The 18,381-nt window shown below is 49.5% G+C and overlaps 5 protein-coding genes across 5 annotated transcripts in view; all 5 read right to left on the bottom strand.

Moving 5' to 3' along the window:
* Positions 1-800, bottom strand: part of HO173_010683 (uncharacterized protein) — a gene marked incomplete at both ends in the record, with an annotated part of 1,041 nt that extends 241 nt beyond the window's left edge. The window contains 3 exons of the mRNA XM_037312568.1: positions 1-298; positions 356-488; positions 552-800. The exon at positions 1-298 is cut by the window's left edge and continues 241 nt beyond it. Of these exons, the coding sequence (XP_037160616.1) occupies positions 1-298; positions 356-488; positions 552-800 (680 nt within the window). The remainder of the gene's footprint in view (positions 299-355; positions 489-551) is intronic.
* Positions 801-2,089: 1,289 nt separating this feature from the next.
* HO173_010682 (uncharacterized protein) lies at positions 2,090-3,146 on the bottom strand (the record flags this gene model as incomplete). The annotated part of the gene is made up of 3 exons (XM_037312567.1): positions 2,090-2,445; positions 2,495-2,731; positions 2,795-3,146. 3 exons carry the CDS (start codon positions 3,144-3,146, stop codon positions 2,090-2,092), a joined length of 945 nt encoding a protein of 314 aa, XP_037160615.1.
* A 1,910-nt stretch (positions 3,147-5,056) lies between these two features.
* HO173_010681 (uncharacterized protein) lies at positions 5,057-8,079 on the bottom strand (the record flags this gene model as incomplete). Its single annotated transcript, XM_037312566.1, has 3 exons — positions 5,057-6,350; positions 6,397-7,605; positions 7,655-8,079. 3 exons carry the CDS (start codon positions 8,077-8,079, stop codon positions 5,057-5,059), a joined length of 2,928 nt encoding a protein of 975 aa, XP_037160614.1.
* Positions 8,080-8,947: 868 nt separating this feature from the next.
* On the bottom strand, positions 8,948-9,896 carry HO173_010680 (uncharacterized protein; the record flags this gene model as incomplete). Its single annotated transcript, XM_037312565.1, has 2 exons — positions 8,948-9,772; positions 9,825-9,896. The coding sequence occupies 2 exons, from the start codon at positions 9,894-9,896 to the stop codon at positions 8,948-8,950; spliced, it is 897 nt and encodes a 298-aa protein (XP_037160613.1).
* A 2,288-nt stretch (positions 9,897-12,184) lies between these two features.
* HO173_010679 (uncharacterized protein) lies at positions 12,185-18,088 on the bottom strand (the record flags this gene model as incomplete). The annotated part of the gene is made up of 6 exons (XM_037312564.1): positions 12,185-13,254; positions 13,312-13,761; positions 13,824-15,722; positions 15,856-16,553; positions 16,605-16,706; positions 16,779-18,088. 6 exons carry the CDS (start codon positions 18,086-18,088, stop codon positions 12,185-12,187), a joined length of 5,529 nt encoding a protein of 1,842 aa, XP_037160612.1.
* Between the last annotated feature and the right edge of the window lie 293 nt (positions 18,089-18,381).

The raw sequence follows: 18,381 nt of genomic DNA, 5'->3' as shown, positions 1-18,381 counted from the left end.
CGCCACTTAGGCTCGACGACGCCGAATCCACCGGGAACGTTCAAATCGTAAGCCGCCACGACGGTGTTCTGCGCGAGGTCTTCATATATGTTACTCTGCGAATACGGATCCGGTACGTGGGAGTCCTTTGCGTATTGCGCGTGCCAATGTTTGGAGGTGGAGAGGGGATTGTCAGGGTAAGCGCCGAGAAGGTCGAGGGAGTGGCCGGTTTCGTGGATGAAGAGGGTCAGGTCGCGGTTGATGCTTTCGAACATTGCAATGTTGCCAGCCCAGTTGTAGGCGCTAGTAAAGTTGGTGGCTGCGAGATGAGTTAGCTTAGCCAGATACAAAGAGCAGTTTGGGGGGGAAGGTTTACGATCAGGTAGGTTGACTATGTGGCGGACCCACTGACGCGCTCGCACTGGAACGCGGCCGAAGAGGTCGATCAAATTTTCGAGAGGATCGGGGCTGTCTATGTGCCGGCACAGAAGCCAAGGATCGTTGGGACACTGTCACCATTAATAAACTGATTGCTGATCTCGGAGAACGCGAACGTTGACACTGGTACCTACATCTTCGTATTGAACGCTGAAAGTCTCCACGTGAGCCACAGACAGGTTGGCGTTCACCGTCATGGTCTTGCAGTCGGAAGGGATCCAGCCAGGGGTCCATTTTTTGTATGAGCTCTTCACTGGGCCCAAATGCTCCAGAAGTCCCTTCTGAAGATAGTCCAAACCGGTCTCAAGCGGAGGTTTGTCAAGACGTTGCGTCAGCGCCAGCGTAACCAGAGAGCCCGCCAACCCGATGAACGTGGCACGCATATCCTCTTTTGGAGAAGGAACGGATCCCGACTGACGGCGGAGGTTTGTAGTAGAGAAAGAGCGGACCGAGTTGAGTGGCTAGGGAACACAATGGATGATGTGCGAGACGAGGGAGAAAAGAAATGCTGAATCCAAGTAAAGCAGGATGGATGGAGAGCTTTATACGGGGACAGCGCAAGCGCGCTTTCCTTTCACACCGTGTAGCAGGATTAGGCACCACTGACGGCGAAGGGTGCTCAAACGTGGCCTCGAACAAGCCTGCCAGTCATTCCCAATAACACTCCATCGTTCTATACACTTTGAGTATCACAATTGGAGATTGCAGTCCGACACATACTGAAACCATCGACGGGCAGTACAAGAGGCACTGAAAAGCGCAGCTTGATCATAGCTTGCCTACCATTGCAATTGACACTCCATGGTCGGACACACTCCGAGTATAACAGCCGAGGCTACAGTCCAACACGTACTGATACCATCAATGCGCAGTCTCCGTCGCAAGTTCAGCAATTCGGAGGTGGCTGGGTTGTCGAGGCAACTTCGAAACTGAGAAGTCTGCGTACCTGCAGTGGAAACCAGTGGCTGTGGTAGCGTGTGGTCACGGAGACAGTTTTAGTTATCTTAAAATAATGTTACTCCAGCCAGTTGAAATTGGACAATTTTTTCAGTCTGTCTCGCCCTACCATCAACTTGTCTCGTTTGCTCTGCTTTGCGCAAGGGGGCTGCACTCCCGAGCGTCGGCCCGTGAGAAGACCATGGGCAAATGGTGATCTGATTGTAGTCGGAGTCCAATAAGAATGTCTAGGCCACCATCTCAATAGCCGAAATCTTGCCAGCTCAAGCCAGTGAGACATACCAGGCATAGAACGTGTGTGGGATGACTTTGGTATAACTAGCTGAAATGAGGAGGCGCCGGCGGCCGCAGGTGGCGAAAGTAAACGATTCGACATCAACCGCGCGTTTCTTTTCAGGTGACACTTCAAAACCAAACAGGTTTTAAGCTGTATGAAGCAACATGAAACTCGCCCAGTCAAAAAGGCTGAAACGTGTCGTTTGAGATCACCAGATTACATTTTTTGTTCTGACATAGCTTCTTAAATACGTTTAGCGCAGGATGCGAAGTTTGCTGACATTGATAAAGGCACAGGATACGGGAGGAAAACCGTAAAGGACCACAAGCGCTATGCGGTGTCTTAGTAGATTCAACTATGAGCTTAAGCCTTGCCTCCACAACTTTGGGCGACAAAGTTACAATCATCTTAGACTAGATGCCCGACACTTCTTCCCGATCACAAGAGCCTCTTTCGGAGGTCCCTCAGAGTAATCCTGACTCCACCACCAGCTCCTTTTGTTCCATTTGCGCGTCCGCGCTCTAAATTTGGTGGAACTTGCAAATCATCCCACCAATGCGGAAACTCGCCTTTGTCTCCCCGACCTCTCTCCTGATCCTCGTTCGCCTTCCAGACATAAAAGAACCTGTTGGCGAGGACCCCCCAGAATGGCGAGCCATGAGGCAGCCTACTGGCAGCGGCATCTATCCAATCCAAGAGCACTCTTGAGATCACCTTACTCTGGGCGCCCGGTTCGTAGTCAGTGAGCCGTTCGTTTGAATACACCATGGCCGTAATGAAGGTCGTTCTCGTTGCTATCTCGGTCAGTGTGAGATTATGAGGGAGCGGCGACGGACAAATTACGTATGTCTAGACTTTCTGGGAACCTAGTGCCCGGCTGCACTATCCAGTCGAGGGTCTGCCGAATAGACAAAGTCCCAACACCTCCCCATGGTGTCTGTTGTGATTCTTCTCTGGCTCCAACACACTCCTCGATAATCCGTCCCACCATATCGCGCATAGTATTGCCGGAAATGTAGACCGCAAAGTTAACCTCTTCCGTGGGTTTTCCCGATGCAGACACTTTGATGCGACACTTTTCTACGAGAATGATCTCTATCAGTATCTGGGTCTTCAAGTCAATTACAACGGACCTTCACTAACCATCGCCTCTTTTAATTGGAAGTTGCGATTGGAATTTCCCTGCGGGACTCGACTCGGGATTTGTAAACCATGGGGACTGGTTGCTGCCACGAGGTAAGAGATCCCAAGTACTTCGACATTTATCCCCGTCGAGCGGGCGCTCTCCCGAGAAGAAACTGGAGCAGCGGACAACATCAGGAGCAATTGGAGCTGGGAAAACGGAAAGACCTCCATTATACGCTGACGCGTTGGTTGCAAGTGAGAAGTTTGATGGTAGTAAGACCGACATGTTGTAGTAGTTTGGTGGACCGATCAGAGCTATGACCATCTTCATGTGCAAACTTGGTCTAGCAAATGGAAGAGCTGAAGACATGCGCTTAACAGTAGGGTGTCGGCAAGCGGCTTGAAGCGGGCATCTAGTCGTTTGTCGCTTGTTTCTGAAACCTTCAGTAGCGGCGCGATCTGACTCAATACATGCCAAGGACTTGTCCTGTCATCCTCGAGCGTTATTGCCCACTTGACTCCTTGAGTTTCTGTGTCCAAATGTAAGTAATTGCACTGCCTCAAGTAAACTGCTTATCGGTCAAGCTAAAGCGTCTCCTTTCCAACATGTGAACAAGGTACAGGCCCATACAAGTGTAGGTATTCACACACTTGATGATATACAGTGTTCATACGTTGAAACATAGGTTTGGATCTAGGTCGAGTTGTGCGACCTCAGGGCATGGATTTGGGGTCTTACGAAAAAAATAATTAACTCGCATCGTATCGTTCTTCGTTCACCATGAGGGATGCACAAAAGACATTCCTTGGTCGACAAGTGGCCACCGTTTGAACGTTAACAGTTCATCTCGCTAGGCTGGCAGGTGGTGCTGCTGGTTACCGATAATAGCACCAGTGGCTTGATAACAGCAAAATGTCTTTCCTTTTTTACTCTTAGCCCCTTGTTTCTTGCAAATCTATTTCATCCGAAGTTCTCCCTTGCTCTTATCCACTCGACGTATATCTTTGCAAGTAGTGTTCGTCGAAACGGAGAAACCAGCCCGACAGAGAATGTCTGCCATGAACGGCGAATCTGGCCCTAGTCAGCCCAGAAGAAAGGCTGGAACCCCAACTTGAGTCTAGTGTTCAAGTGACTTGTCATGACTCGCCGCAAAACCTAAGATTACAGACTGACGAGGACTCACTAGGGTACTATTGACGATGATGATCGTCACACATGATACATCGGATCACTTGCCGTACGTCAAAAAACTCGTGACGAATTAGGGGAAATCCTGGGACGCGACATCCGATTCCATCAGCTTCCTCCGCAACCAAGTGTTGACGTAGATCCAGCAGAACATCCAGGAGGGGCTGAAGGAGAGGGTTCTCAATCCCGTGTCCTGGAGGCTACCTACCGCCTCATCTTCCGAGAAATCCCCCCAAAATCCGGACTTTTACGCGCTGTTGAAGACCGAGCGAAGTACATGGAGCACCTCGACACGGTGAGTGGAGCCTAATCATTGGGGAAGGACGGTGAAGCTTTAGTCAGCAACAGGGACCAAGTAGATGGGTTCATATTTGAGAAGATCATGGAGCACTTATGGGTTGACTGAGGATGTAAATATGTTGGCTCATCAAACCAAAAGTACTGGGCAACATGGAAACTACTGAAGCATGTGAGCTTTCCAGTAATGCTAAGTGAAGCAACAACCCATCATGTCCACCGAATAATCCAAATACTATGTGATTGTCCCACTTATGAAAAGCACACACGGCACACAGAAACAAAGCACACATAGAATATGAACAAACGATTAGGCCATCTCAACGCCAAGAATTACAGGTCTGAATAGAGGCCTGATAAGACGTCGTATTCCTGAAAACATCAACGTCATATACACAAAAAGGGGCCACACAGGATGTAAAGAAATGATTGGGCCGTCTCCCGTCGCGAATAGCAAGCCTATATAGAGGCCTGAACAGGCATCTTCTCGTACTCCAGCGTAAAAGAACTCCGGTGTTTATGGCATAAGTCTGGAGCGAGATGTCTATATGCAGGCGTGAGCGGGCGGCACAATGGTATACAATGGCTTTGGAAGAGTCGAATTCGAATGAGAAGCCATCTGCCGATAGAGATACGATATGTGTATAGCTTGCACTGGACGCGTATCTCCTGCTTTAAACATGGTGTATAAGCTGCTGAAACGGTACAGATTCTCAAAGGCTAGAAGAGCAACATGGTATTGTTCGTCAAAACGCCCTTGAGAGCTGGGTCACCTCCGCCTAATCTGCTGTACCTTACTCACAATCCAGATCAATGATCTCAGGCCCAACATGCCCCGCTACCTTGTTCGCCCCTGTCTCCACCGCACCACTTGTTCCCTTCCCCTGCGCCAGATTGCCAAAAGGGCGTCTCTCACCGCTCTCTTCCCTACCATCCGGCATGATACCTCCGAACCCCACAACATCCTCCCATCCCTCCCCAAGCAACCCTTTCAACTTTTCAATTCCGATCTCCTCAACAGTCTTCCATGCAACCTCACATCTCTGCTTCCATTCCTTCATCGCATTCTCCCACTCCATCCCCGTCTTTTTCACAACGAGAGTGTATGGCGTCCGATGCTTTATGGTTTCCGTGCTGCAATAACTTTGTCTCAAGCGCTCTTCTATGTGATCGCGACGCTTGCCATTGAGCGAGAAGTGCACTTGGGCCCTTTGTTGATTATTAAGAAAGGCGTCGAGCTTTACACAGTCATCGCAATAGAGGCTACAGCCACGAGGTTGGCGCTCCAAGCCTGTAGGCTTTTGGGGGGCGGGTTGGACGTAGGTGTTGATGTAGGACGAGAGAACTGTGCGAAAGAGACGCGTATAGCTGTGAGGGTTTGCGATCTTGGATGCTCCTTCGACGGGCGGCGGAAGCTGTTTAATTAGTTGTAGAAGAACACGCTCGAAAGTCACGGTATTCGCGTTGGGAGCATGCGAGATAATTTTATCGGCGAGCTGATCGATTTCACGAGAGAGACCCAGCTTTTCACAGCTGTGAAATAGACTCGCCAGTTTCTCTGCGGTCATGGCTCTCGGGATTTGGTCTTCCGCGGCCTGAAATACGTGCCCATTGTAATCGAAGCGCCTCCGTTTAGCGAACTCATTCAGCAGCTGTTCGTGTCCAACTTCTCGGTACTGAAGTTGGAGGTCTGAAATCACATCGCCAAGAATGTCTTGGAAGAGGTTCTGGACGATCTCAAGGCGAAGCTTATCGGCCTCGCTGGCTCGAAAAAGCCCTGTTAGGAATGCAACAATGAATTCTATATTAGAGGTGTGTTTCTTGACCAGTGGAAGGACCACTTGAAACGTGTAGTTTTCGCCATATTCTTTAGAGAATTGTATCAGGGTCTGAGCATCAGCCGCCGTCACGACGATCGTCTCACTCTCTGTCGCCGTCATGCTCATGGCCATTTCACGCTCAATGTCCTGCATGTTGTGCATAGCAGCAGCAGTGGTCCCCGTAGCCCCTCGGTAGCTGCTGATGAACAGCTCCACGGCCCTCATACGTTCGGAGATGCTGGGAATGCGGAGTATCGCCATTTTTATTCTTGCGGGAAGTAAGCAAAGTACCAGAGGATGTGATGTTTATTTACCCATTCTGCCAAAGGCTTACATCGCGATCAGTGAGACCTTTACCCAGCTTCGGAAAGAGGTCGAGAGGCAGCATTCGCGATGCCACCCTCGCGACCTCTTCTAGTAGATCTGGCCTATTGAGCCTCAAAGTAGCCTCACCAACGAAAGCCAGCTCCTCGTCAGAAACACGTGAGAGACCCTTGATTTCGGATTCTTCCTTACGCCAACTGAAGCTGTAGGAATCCTCCACAGATCCTTTTTGCGGCTTTTGCGGCGTCTTCTTCGCATCGATAACCATCTCACAGAACTTCTTCAGTTCCTCTCGTGACGCAATGGACAACGCCTCATCTTGCATCTCACTTAGAAGCGTGGCTATATACTCTCTAACATTGATTTCCCTAGCAACTGACACAAAGTTAAGACGGCGAGTCCTGGGAAGTATCACAGCGCAAGTCCTGTGATAGAAATGCGTGGCAGTGCATCCCTCATTGCCAGTCAAGCCATCACATTCCTCCTCATCCGGTTCAATACCCGAGAAGTCGGCATTCTCGAGGATTTCTTCTTCTTCCAAATCGATATCCTCTGCTAATTGCTGGCCATCAGACTGGAAGACAGTCAGGAGTTTCCAATTTGATTCAAGTTCATTGAGAAATTCATGATAGTCCGCATCGTTTAGGTGATCTGCCCAATCGGGATCATCCTCGTTTTCGTCGACAGTTCCAGACTGACTGTACTCAAACTGCGCGAAGAAGAGACAGAAGCCTTGATCTTGACAAGCTTCCGACAAGTAGCGGGTTCGAAGTTGATCTTTTCCTTTGAGATGGTCGAGACAGATGTTGGCTTCGGAGTACTCATGCTCGAGTATGTACACCATCTTTTCGTAGACATAGTCAGAATGAGACTTGATCTCGCGATCTTGCTTGCTCCAAAGTGCCAAGACCTTGTTCAGGTTCTGCTTGTGATCGCTCAAGATTGAAGCTACTCGGCTCGAACCGGATGCTTGGTGTATCAAGTTGTACGTCAAGACGAGTCGATACCCAGACTCTACTTTCGACACAGAGTGATTCACGTCAGCGTACCAGGCAAGGTAAGCGCAGCCAAAATCACATAGACCCTGCGTTTCAAGGGTCTGCTCCTCGTCTCTGAGTTGAACAATGACACGGCCAACAGTATGCTCAGAAGGTAGTGCGATCACAAGAGTGGCGAACATCCCTGGGGCTTTTTCGGTACTGCTAGTGCTCAGTACAATCACAGATGTTGACAGGGTTGGCAGCATACTCTCTGTGTTTGTTGAAGAACGCACCTGGTTCATACAGCAGCAACTTGTACAACTCAGCACGAATACTGGAAGCGCCATCAACGACGCCAAGTTCCTGAGCGACTTTCCCAACAACCTCGTGTAGTGTCGATGGCCAGGCGGGATTACGCAGCTCGAATTGGCTAGAATTCAGCTCCAATGTCTTGCGTACTGTCGGATCAACAAAGGTCTCACTGCCTTTGCCAAAAGGCGCCTCATGGCTTGCACGACTGAGGTCTGCAGCGTCTCGTTCAGAGAGTGGAAGCCCAACTTTTCCGATTCCCTTGACGAACAAGCCTGGATTACTGGCACCATTCAGTGGCCCAGAGGTTGCAAATTTGCCACTGTCGATAACCTGGAGATAGTTGCAGAGGTCCCCCTTGATGTCTAGCGAGTTACCAGCCATGTCAGAGCCAGCGACGCGTCGCAAGAACAGACAATTGGGTGAATCAATCAGAGCGAGTGCTATTGGTACGGTAGATCATGGGCAGAGACGGCCCCTAAGCAGATCAAAGTGAAAAGCAGCTTGCTGTATATACTTGAAGCGGTTGTGTGTAAGTGGCATGCGTGCACTCGCGTGGAAGACGCGACTTGCCTCGTGCTAAGCTCGCTAAACCCTTTTCGGATTAGCACTTTCCGCATATTCCAGGCTTAGCGAAACTTGAATTTCAAGGCAACGCGACGGTTCGGATGCTGCCATCAATTGACTGATGCATCCAGCAATGTCCTCCAGGCCAGTAACGGCATCTACTCATCTGCTACACCTTTGGTATAAAATCACATCCCTAGAGCGACATAGTATTCTAACCCATTTCCCTTTATCGTGTACATGATATATGTCACCGCGAATTGAATCCTCAATTTCGACAGAGATAGCAAATGTTGTGCTTGAAATGATGCATTAGTCTTCAGGGATCCCTATCACGACTATGAAGACGTCAAACCCACGCTACGCGAGTTTGCCTCCAGATCATCACGCCCACCACGTTCAGCCACCATGTCTCATTTGAAGTTCTCATCATATCATGTCTGCACTATCCTAAGAGAAAAGGTTCCCCTCGGGGATTCCTTTCGAGACCATCCGCCACGTCAACCACATCTATGCCATATCGAATGCTCTCATCACGTTCGCTCTATCCAGTAAAGAAAAGAAAAATCTTTGAGGGTCCGCCTCAAGTCTATCGATGTGTCGCAGCCACGCCGCATGGTTTTGTCCCACATCCACCACGTTCAGCCATCAGGTCGAATCACTTGGTCTTGGGCGTCTTGTGTGCCTAGGCGATCCCGGTCGCCTCGGTCTCGGTAGCGGTCTTGGACTTATTAGCGGCCCCGGACTTGACGGACGTCGTGAAGGCTTTACAGCACGAGAAGCTGGGATCGTTGGGGTTGCCAGGCTCCAACTGAACTTTGGCTCGTGAAGAGATCTTGAATCCGAAACCTGGACGCCCGAGATCTTCATGGGATGGACGAATCTTGTACTGTCCGGCCTCCAGCCCTTCCTTCCCACACAGACAGTGTATATCGCGCCACCACCGGTAATAGTAGCCTTCCTCTGCCTTTGTCACCACGTTTCCATCGATGTCGACATCCCCCTCCGACTGGTAGGCTTTCGCGGCGAGACCAAGACCCACTCTCGTCGCGCGAACCATCCCATTCAAATCGAACTCCGCCGGCCAATTTTCATGCAGTGTCTTTTGACCGCACTGAGTAAGAACCAAAGCGACTGCCAGATCATCAAGGCGGACGCCTTTTCCTGGAATATCCTTCGCTTCCTGGACGCCTGGATTCGAGTACAGTGTATAATTATCGTATTGGCGGAAGGACTTGAACGGTCCGTCGACGGATGCACCAGTGTTGCGTCTTTCGGGATCATACAATTCATAGCGGGCTGTGTTATACTGAAGATACCCGGGGGTAGGTGTTCGTGGCAATCCAATTTCGCGCTTGCGCTTCTTCGATGCGGACCCCGTGGGCATCTTCGACCCGTCGTCATCATCTTGTCGATGTTTTCCTTCACCGGTTGCTTTATTCTGGGTCATGCTCGGGTGCTCTGGAACCTCATCGGTGCGATCGTGCTGAAATGCGTTTTCCTCGACACCCTATAACCGTGTTATTACACATGATGAAAGAAAGGATGAATCGAAGTCGTACTGTGCTCTTTCCGTCGTATGCACCATCTTTGCGATCGCTCATAGCCTCAATCATAGGCTCTGGCTCGGTCATGATGATTGATTTGTGGGTGAAGAGGATGAGGTGACGCCAAAGTGGTAGGTGGGAAAACATCAGTCAGAGATGAAAAAGAGAAATCGGTAGTCCAAGAGTTATCGTTGAAAGTTGGAAGGCGGAAGCTGGGGGGTGGGGGGTGGGGCCCTTTGAATAGCTGGTGGTATGACTCGATGCGATTAGAGTGAAGCGCAGTGTCATCAAAGGAGTAGATAGGAATATGTCAGTCAATGCTAGAACAGAGGAATCATGTAGTCCAAGAAACCTTTTTGAAAACTGAAGTTTTTGAAGGCGGGAAAGTTTTGAAAAGCCGGCATATGAAGTTTTAGAGTGAAGGCCTAGTTGAATTGTGAGCTTAGATGCCCAAATTTGAGGTTGGTTGAATTCAAATGTGAGCTTAGGTGTCCAGATTTGAGGTTGGTTTAATTCAAATGTGAGCTTAGGTATCCAAGCTTGAGTTTGATATAAACGTGAGCTTACTCATTTGGACTTGAAAGGTTGAACTATAACGCTGCTGTCATGGACGAGATGGGGGACGACTCTCAATGATCATTTGAAGCCACCTCCCCCTGGGGCCCAAAGTGCCTTTCTAGTTCCCTTATTTACTCCATGGTAAGCCATAACGTACAACGCGGCTAAGTTGATGCGGATGGCGCGAAAGCCGTCATAGCCATTGTCGCTATTTTTGTACTGATTGCTGTTGTTGTCATTGTTGTTATTGTTGCAGGCATTCACGTTAGCTCTAATCATTGCAAGCGGGTTTTTAATTTCGTCCTCCCCCCTCTGATATACTTCTCCGTCTCTAAGCGCCATTTTTCTTCTTTGATATCTACCATTTTCATTCCTCTCACTCTGTGTCTCTAGTACGCCTTATTACCCTTCATTATGTCAGCATCTTCAATGTCTCCTGAGGCGTTATCGTCTATGGAGATGGCGCGAGCCTGAAACATACCACCCAACATAGTTCCACACGTTCAACCTCGCCTTCCCTATGCTCTCCTCTCTCCATCTCGCCCAAGTAGCCCACATACTCGAGCTTCCAATCCCGAACAAAGAGCTCAAACAGCAAGCCAACCACAACAACCAGCACCAACATAGTCGTGTCCCCTCCACGAGTCAAAAATAGCCTTTACCAAGAAATTATCACCGGGTCACCGCACATACCTAGAAACCCCTCCCCCCCAAAAACACAAATCTAGTCCCCACCGACTTCAGATCGTGACCCACGGCCTCCGAATTGCCATGATCAGCGCTCAAATCACACCCGCTAGCTCAATCACGGCAGACTCGAACACCGTGCCCAGCTCTCGCCGCTCGCCGTGAAGTTTCCCCCGCACAGCCTGACCCGAACACCGAAGACCAAGAAAACCGAACGGATGCCCGCGCCCCGCCCGGCTCAGCACCGCCTTGGCTTCGTGACTGGGGCAGTGCCTCGGCGTCAGAGAAACCCTGAGCGGTTTCGATTACAAGGAGTCGATGCTCGGAAACCTATGTGTCCGATACATGACGGCAGACTGGGTCAGTAGCATGCACGCACACCTTTTGAGTAAAGAACTTGGATGTGACTCTTTCTCCTCTTTCGCGATGCTAATACCTTGCCTAGAACTTGCTCGGTTACTGTTTACGCGGTGCCGTGGTGGCCTTGGTTTGTGCATAAGCATGGCAAACCTAAACCCGAATGCAAGAAACCATGATGTCGATATTGAGCCATACACGCATTCAGTAGTCCTCGAAGATGTCAAAAACGGTAAATTCGATACTGAGGAGGAAAATGACCAGATCATCGGCGTCGTTGAGCCGCGGCACACACGGTCCACAGCTACAACCCATTGGAGCAACGCATATGACAAGCATTCCCTTCTGTCTTTCGCGTTCTGTTGATGGAAATATACTCACGGCGTAAAGTGCATGATCTGGATCAATTCATGACACGAGTGCAAAAGGAGCAGGAAGAGATTGCGTGAGGGTTCCGCTGTTTTGCCGAGGACACTCGAATCAAATCGGGTGGCTCACGGCTTGCTGTCCGTACATCCCACAAGTCTTTCAAGTCCTGTGATACTGTAAGGAAAAGAAAGGCGATAGCGAAGGCTGCTTCAAACTCAGAGTATGCTACGTCCAATGTAATGTCATTTCGGGCTTCCAGATAGATGAAACGAAGTGATCTGTCAAACATTCATGAGCTCAACATGTCATCCACCAAGCTTTACCTTGCATCGTGCATCACACCGTATACAGACTTTCAATCAGGTCTAGCAGAAGGGTCTAACCATAATATGCCGTCAACTCCTCTACTCGACTTCCTTGTACGTGAGTAGCTTCGGACCCTCCAAGAACCTCCCAACAAGTAGCCACCTTCTAACCTCCGGGTGGTGTTTCGCAGCGAGAAGTGCGCTGTAACACTGCCCGTCTTTCTCATATGATGCCTTTGCACCTCTCGCGACAAGCAATTTGACTGCCGCAAGGCGACCGGTCGCGCAGGCCCCCATCAACGCAGTGCCATACTCGGATTCCTCGACCTCAAGGTGGGCACCCGTGTCAAGCAACAGGTTTATAGTATCAAGACTTGGCAGCACAGCTGCTGTGTGTAGTGGTGTGCCCCAATGTAGATCGGGATGGTTCAGGAGTCTGGGCAGAAGGCCGGTCGGTAGTCGCCGTAATAGTTGTCTAACGTCAGTTGCGGAGTGATGAGCAACAGCTGTGCTCAAGATGTTGCGTGTTCGAGACTCATAGGCTTCGACCGGGAGCGCCAGGTTCAACAACAAGGTCATTGGAAAGCTTGATCTGCAACTGATGGCTTCATCGAGAAATGATATACCCAATATGTCCTCTGCACCTAAACTGTGCCCAGTCGGTGTGTTCAGCAGAAACACAAACACATTCTTTGATCCAGAACTTGCAGCAAGGTGTAGAGCGTTTTGACCATAACAATTTCGTAGTTGGATGTCTGCACCACCTTGCAGTAATGCTCGAATTGAATCAAGTTGGTCGTTGAAAGCAGCAGCCATGCATGGACTTTCGAGTGTCGAATCCACGGCGTTCGGGTTTGCTCCTGAGTCAAGGAGGAGTCTTACTATGGCCGTCTGGCCATTAGATGCGGCATGATGCAATGGTGTCGCGTATTCCCCGTCCACGCAGTCAATAGACGCTCCGTAATCCAACAACATCAGTACAATATCTGAATTTCCCTCGCTTGCGGCGATGTGTAGTGGCTTTGCTGTTAAGAGTGATTCGGGAAACGATTCACTAGGCTCAGCGTACCAAGACCAACGGAGCATATCGCCCTGCACCTGCATGTTGACCATCCGACCAAGATTTTCCTGCAACGTGCCAAGCCCATCGCGAGTGGTTCTTCCCTCTCCTGTGTTGATTTTCTCGTTACCATACTAGAGGAGCCGATACGAGGATAAGTGCATACCTTGACTAGCGTGCTCTAACATCAGCTTGACACACTCAGTATTGTTTTCAAGTACAGCATAGTGTAGAGAATGTATCGGATCACGGTTAACATATATCTCGCTCGGAGCTTTCCCAAGTAGCAATCGAAGCAACTCCACTAAGCCCGAAAATGCGGCATAATGGAATGCAGTGAACCCTCGAGTTGAAAAAAACTCACATGCACTACCTGCAGTTGAGGCTCCTTGAGAGACAAGGTACTCGGAAATGGCATGTTGTCCTTTATGGAGAGAGTAAAGAAGAGGTGTGCATCCCATGCACCACTTAAAACCAGATCGGAGATCCGCTCCATCCTCAACGAGGCGCATGCAAAGTTCAAGGTCTCCTATATCTATAGCTATTTTCAATGCTTCCGATGCTCCGTGGGTTTTGCCTGGTCTCTGACTGTCTGTGTGGGTGTTTGGTTCCTCGTCTGCAGAAACACCGAATTAGATTATTCGCATTAGTTCCGTTGGCCGGATTCGCAAGACTCACTTTGTTCATAAACATAGTCCATAATGATCTTTGCAAGGCTCTCGTGACCATACTTCCTCGCTACCAACTCGGGGTCCAGTCCAAGGCTGTTTGCCAGCCCCAAATCTGAACCATGTCCTATGAATTCAACAATGACTTCTTCAACACCCCATCTCGCAGCCTGATGAATTGCACTACTGCCAAGCGCATCTACAACACTAGCGTCTGCCTTGTTCGACAACAAAAGAGACACATTTCGGGATGCTCCTGCCCATACGGCCACATGCAACGGCGTTTCTCCACGGTCTGTGCAGGCGTCAATGTTCGACATGAGATCTTCATTCAGCAAGTATTCGAGAACGCTGCTATCCTGGAATTGGGCGGCGATATGAAGCGCAGTGACATTTTTACGTCGGCAGCCTATGATTGTAGTAGTTGTCTTACTATTCCAATCTATACCCGTTTCTCTCAATTGAACAAGAATATTTTTGTGGTCATTGAAGCAAGCACAATGAACTGCGTTGAGCCCCGAATCATTGATGCACGGGTCAGCTTCATGGAGTAGCAATGTGCTTAAAAGAGCATCATTCCCACTTTCTGCTGCAGCCATGAGCGCAGTTCTACCGTTCGAAGAAGGAATGTTGCAGTCGAGACCAAGTTCCAGGAGATCCAAGACGATCTCATTCGCACGACGAAAAGAGTGTGTGCAAGCCAAGTATATCAGCTCAGAGCCCAACCGTAGGTCTGATGCGAGTCTAGGGTTCCCCAGCAGCTTCCTTAGCAGTGTTCGGCTAGCAGCAAAAAGGTGATCAAGTTGATCTGAAGACAAAGAATTCTCCCTGATGATCCTCACGAGATCATGAAGTGGTGTGAATCCGTCATTGCGAGCTTTGTGGGGGTCCACACCGTATTCAAGCAGAACATGTACACTTTCTGGAAGCGTTTCGCTGTTCCCACTGATGGCATAATGCAATGCATTCGACTCATCGAGGGTCACCGCACATGGATCAATAGTGTGTCCAATGAGGAACTTAACACCTTCCAAGCTGCCAGACTTGGCAGCATAGTGTAGTGCAGAGCATCCATCTGAAGTCGTCTCGGTAAGGCTACTGCCGGCCCGGAGAAGTAAGCTCATGGCTTCTTTAGACCCATTCGCTGAAGCGCAGAGGAAAGCCGTCCTTCCATCATTTGCTTCGAGACCAGTCGTTAATGCTGAATCGACCGGCATACTCAGCAGAATGCTCAGTGCTTGAGCGTTGCCTCCTTGGGCAGCTAAATGCCCTACGGTCATGCCTTCTAAGTCCCGAAGACTAGTATCTGCATCCTGCTGCAAGAGAAACTGAAGACAACGAACCTCTTTTCTCTGGACGGAATGATGTAATGCGGTCCTTCCTAGGCTATCCGGTCTGCTCGAATTGGCTCCTCGATCCATCAATATTTGCGCAACCTCGAGCTGATCGGTCCTTGCTGCATGGTGAAGGGCTGTGAATCCCGTACCTTCATCTGCTGCATCAACATCAAGCTTCTGATTGTCCAGTAAGCGTGTTACGATCTCCACTTGCCCAAATTCAGCAGCAGTACGCAAGACATGCTCGTAGTGCGTGTTTTGACAGGGCTGATCACTATCCTCATGCATTAGGCGAGTCGCGTTCGACCAGGTCTTCGCTCTCAAAGCCAATTGAAGCAAACGACTGTGGTTCTCTCGCAGCACGTTATCGTTGCTTGTATGTTCTACCAATTTGCAGATATCTTCAGATCGCGCATGGTTTTCAAGTATGTCTAGGCAGCCACTGTCAATTAATCCACCCCTATCAAGCAGCCTCTCGGCAAGATCCCATCGCCTAGTAATCAAGGCCATGAAGAGAGGTGACAGCTTCTCATCGTCCAGATCATAACAGCAATTTGGATCCGCTCCACATCCTAGAAGGAGGTCAACAGTGTCACCAGCGGTGTCATCGGACAAAACCACCTGGTTCTCGTTCCAATTGTTTCAGGGGGGGAATCTCCAGCGCCAAGTTTCATAACCTCAAAATCGCGAAGTGAAGTGGTGTACCAAAACTAGTGTTTCGGTTGACGTCACATCCACTCTTGATAAGCCAGCTACACACTTTGGTGAGGTTGTACATGGCGGCGTAATGCAGCGCGGTTGCTTCAGCAAACATAGAGCTGATGATAATCTGTGTTTCCTTATATTGAGACCCCCATGCAGGATGTTTGGCAGTCATATCGTGCATCCATGAGACTAATGTATTCGGTTTAGAGGGGCTGAACAGCTTCTGCACCAATCGAAAAAGTTCAGGGTCATCCAAGTTCTTGCGAGCAGCGTGATCCCATCCGTCAATAGCAAAACTTCGAAACGGAGATTCATGGAAACGACGCTCTACTACATCTTCGCCAAACGGACCGCCTTGGTCGAAGTCTTCAAAGTTCAGGTATGTAAGGCATACCTTTGCAAGTGTGAGCTCGTCGCTTTCGGGATCGATTCGATACGCCCCAAATGAAATATCCCGTCTGGGATCAATTTGCTGGAGGAATTCTTGGACCGTAAAGTGAGCTAACTCCAGCGTGTTGCCATTCGCCGATTTTCGTACAAGGCTGCTGCACCAGTGTAAGATCTCGAACAGGTCAGGTATAGCCTGAGGATTTCGCCTTGTATTGCCGAAGTCAATAGATACGGCTTCACACAAAGCTTCGGTGGTAATGAAATCTTTGTTAAAATGTAATCCAACGTAGCGCCCTTCGAACCAGCTTCTGCGTTTCTGGGTTACTTTGGTTCACCCGGCTTTAAGAATCCTCTCATACGTGGAAGTCAGGTCCGGTGGCAAAGATCCAAGTGCTATGCGGCGGGCGGCATCGTTCGGTAACTCACACAAGTAGTCCATCTGACAAGTAACCCAGCGAAACCTTGCTCAATTGCACTGTCAGTAAAATCCCGACATCCTATAACATAAGTGGGTAATGAAATGTAGAACATACATGCCTTCTGCACCTTCCACCAGCCTTTCCAAGATGTGTTCTTTGAGTGACTGATCCTTGATCCTGAGCCTTTTTTTACGCGTTCTGAGATCAATCTCAGCCCCAACGTAGAGCCTAAGATCGCTACTCCTGGCGGCAATCGAAACTTTTTTGTAATTTTCCAGACGCTCGCGAATTTCTATCTCGTCCCTGCTCAGAAATATTGTCTTGATGGTAGTATCCTCACCGTCATTGAGGGCGGTGAGAGCGTCAACCACTAAGGGCGCATTCGTCCCGCATTCGTCAAGTCCGTCGACAATGATCATAGCACAATCGAAGACTAATGTCATTTTCCTTACAAGACCCCACAAATGGTCCGAGTCATAAGCAAAATGCTGTTGATGCTCTGGGTTATGAGTCTCGTAGAATTGTCGAAGCTTCGCAAAGCTCTCCTCGTCCTGCTTAGCGAATTGCTGAGCCAATGAACCTAGTATGTTCGACAAGTCTTGCTTGGCTGAATCTTTGTAGTCGCAGTAAAAAAACGCAACTGCGATACTGGGGCTGCTCATTCGCAAGGCTTCCTCGATCGCAGAGGAGGCCAAAACGGTCTTGCCCGCGCCTGGAATTCCGTAAAACCAAAGTCTGGCGTTTTTGGTTTCCCACCATTGTCTGAATTCTTGACCTTCTGTCAACCAAAGACCTGTGCCAGGGCTCCGCAGCTTTCGGCTCATGTCGTGATTGCTGCGAGAATCGACCTTCGCGAATGATTCCAAGATTTCTTGTCTCTCTTTGTTGATGGCGATGCGCGTTTCAGCTTCGTGTCTCTCCTTGAGCTCGGTCCTCATTCCCTCAATTGTATCGAGAAATTGGTCTTGTCTGGATAGCGCCTTGAGGAGACCGGACATACAGTCAACGTTCAATGCCAGCCCCAATGTTGTCTTGTGACGCTCGATTTCTGTGATTAGGTCTTTGACCTCTGAAGACGTAAATGGCCATCTTAACTTTCTCTTAAGGGTCTCTAGTCGCTGATCGCCTAGCGAAGATGTGTCATCTCTATCCAAAATAGACTTCACATGTTCCAGCGTTTGATAGCATGAGTGGATGTGATGTACTCGTGTAGTTGATTCGAATGTCTCATCTTCAAGCTGACGAGAGACCAGTTGCAGATTGCTGAGGATTCCGTAGAGGGCGCCTATCTCCGCAGACAAGGCTGATATCTCTTTCGGTGCTTTTTTGACAGCTTTCACGTACTTGTAGGTCCGACGAAAGACTATATCAGCGAGGGTAATCAGGCCAGAGATACTAGCGGAGACGGATAGAGGATCTGCCATCGTTTGTGATATTGTTAATGTGATGCTAAGTCAACGGGGGATAAAATGGAGAAGACGGAGAGCGAAAGATGAAGAAGTTCGGGAGCAAGGCTACGGAGCTGATGTGGCGCCTCTGCCTGCATGGACGGCGCTTTGACCGCGGGGCACAAGGCTGCGTTGTGAGGCTGTACCACTTGATTTGTCCAACATGGGTAAGTCATAGCAGAGGATTGCAACTACGAGCACGGCCAGAAATACCATGATGCATATTCTCAGCCTCTTAACAAAGCTTCTCAGGGCCCGAGTCACCAATC

The sequence above is a fragment of the Letharia columbiana genome, assembly GCF_014066305.1.
Source record: "Letharia columbiana isolate WasteWater2 chromosome Unknown Sc0000051_s0, whole genome shotgun sequence".
NCBI lineage: Eukaryota > Fungi > Ascomycota > Lecanoromycetes > Lecanorales > Parmeliaceae > Letharia > Letharia columbiana.
Note: the sequence above shows the minus strand (reverse complement) of the source record. Positions and strands in the feature narration are given on the sequence as shown.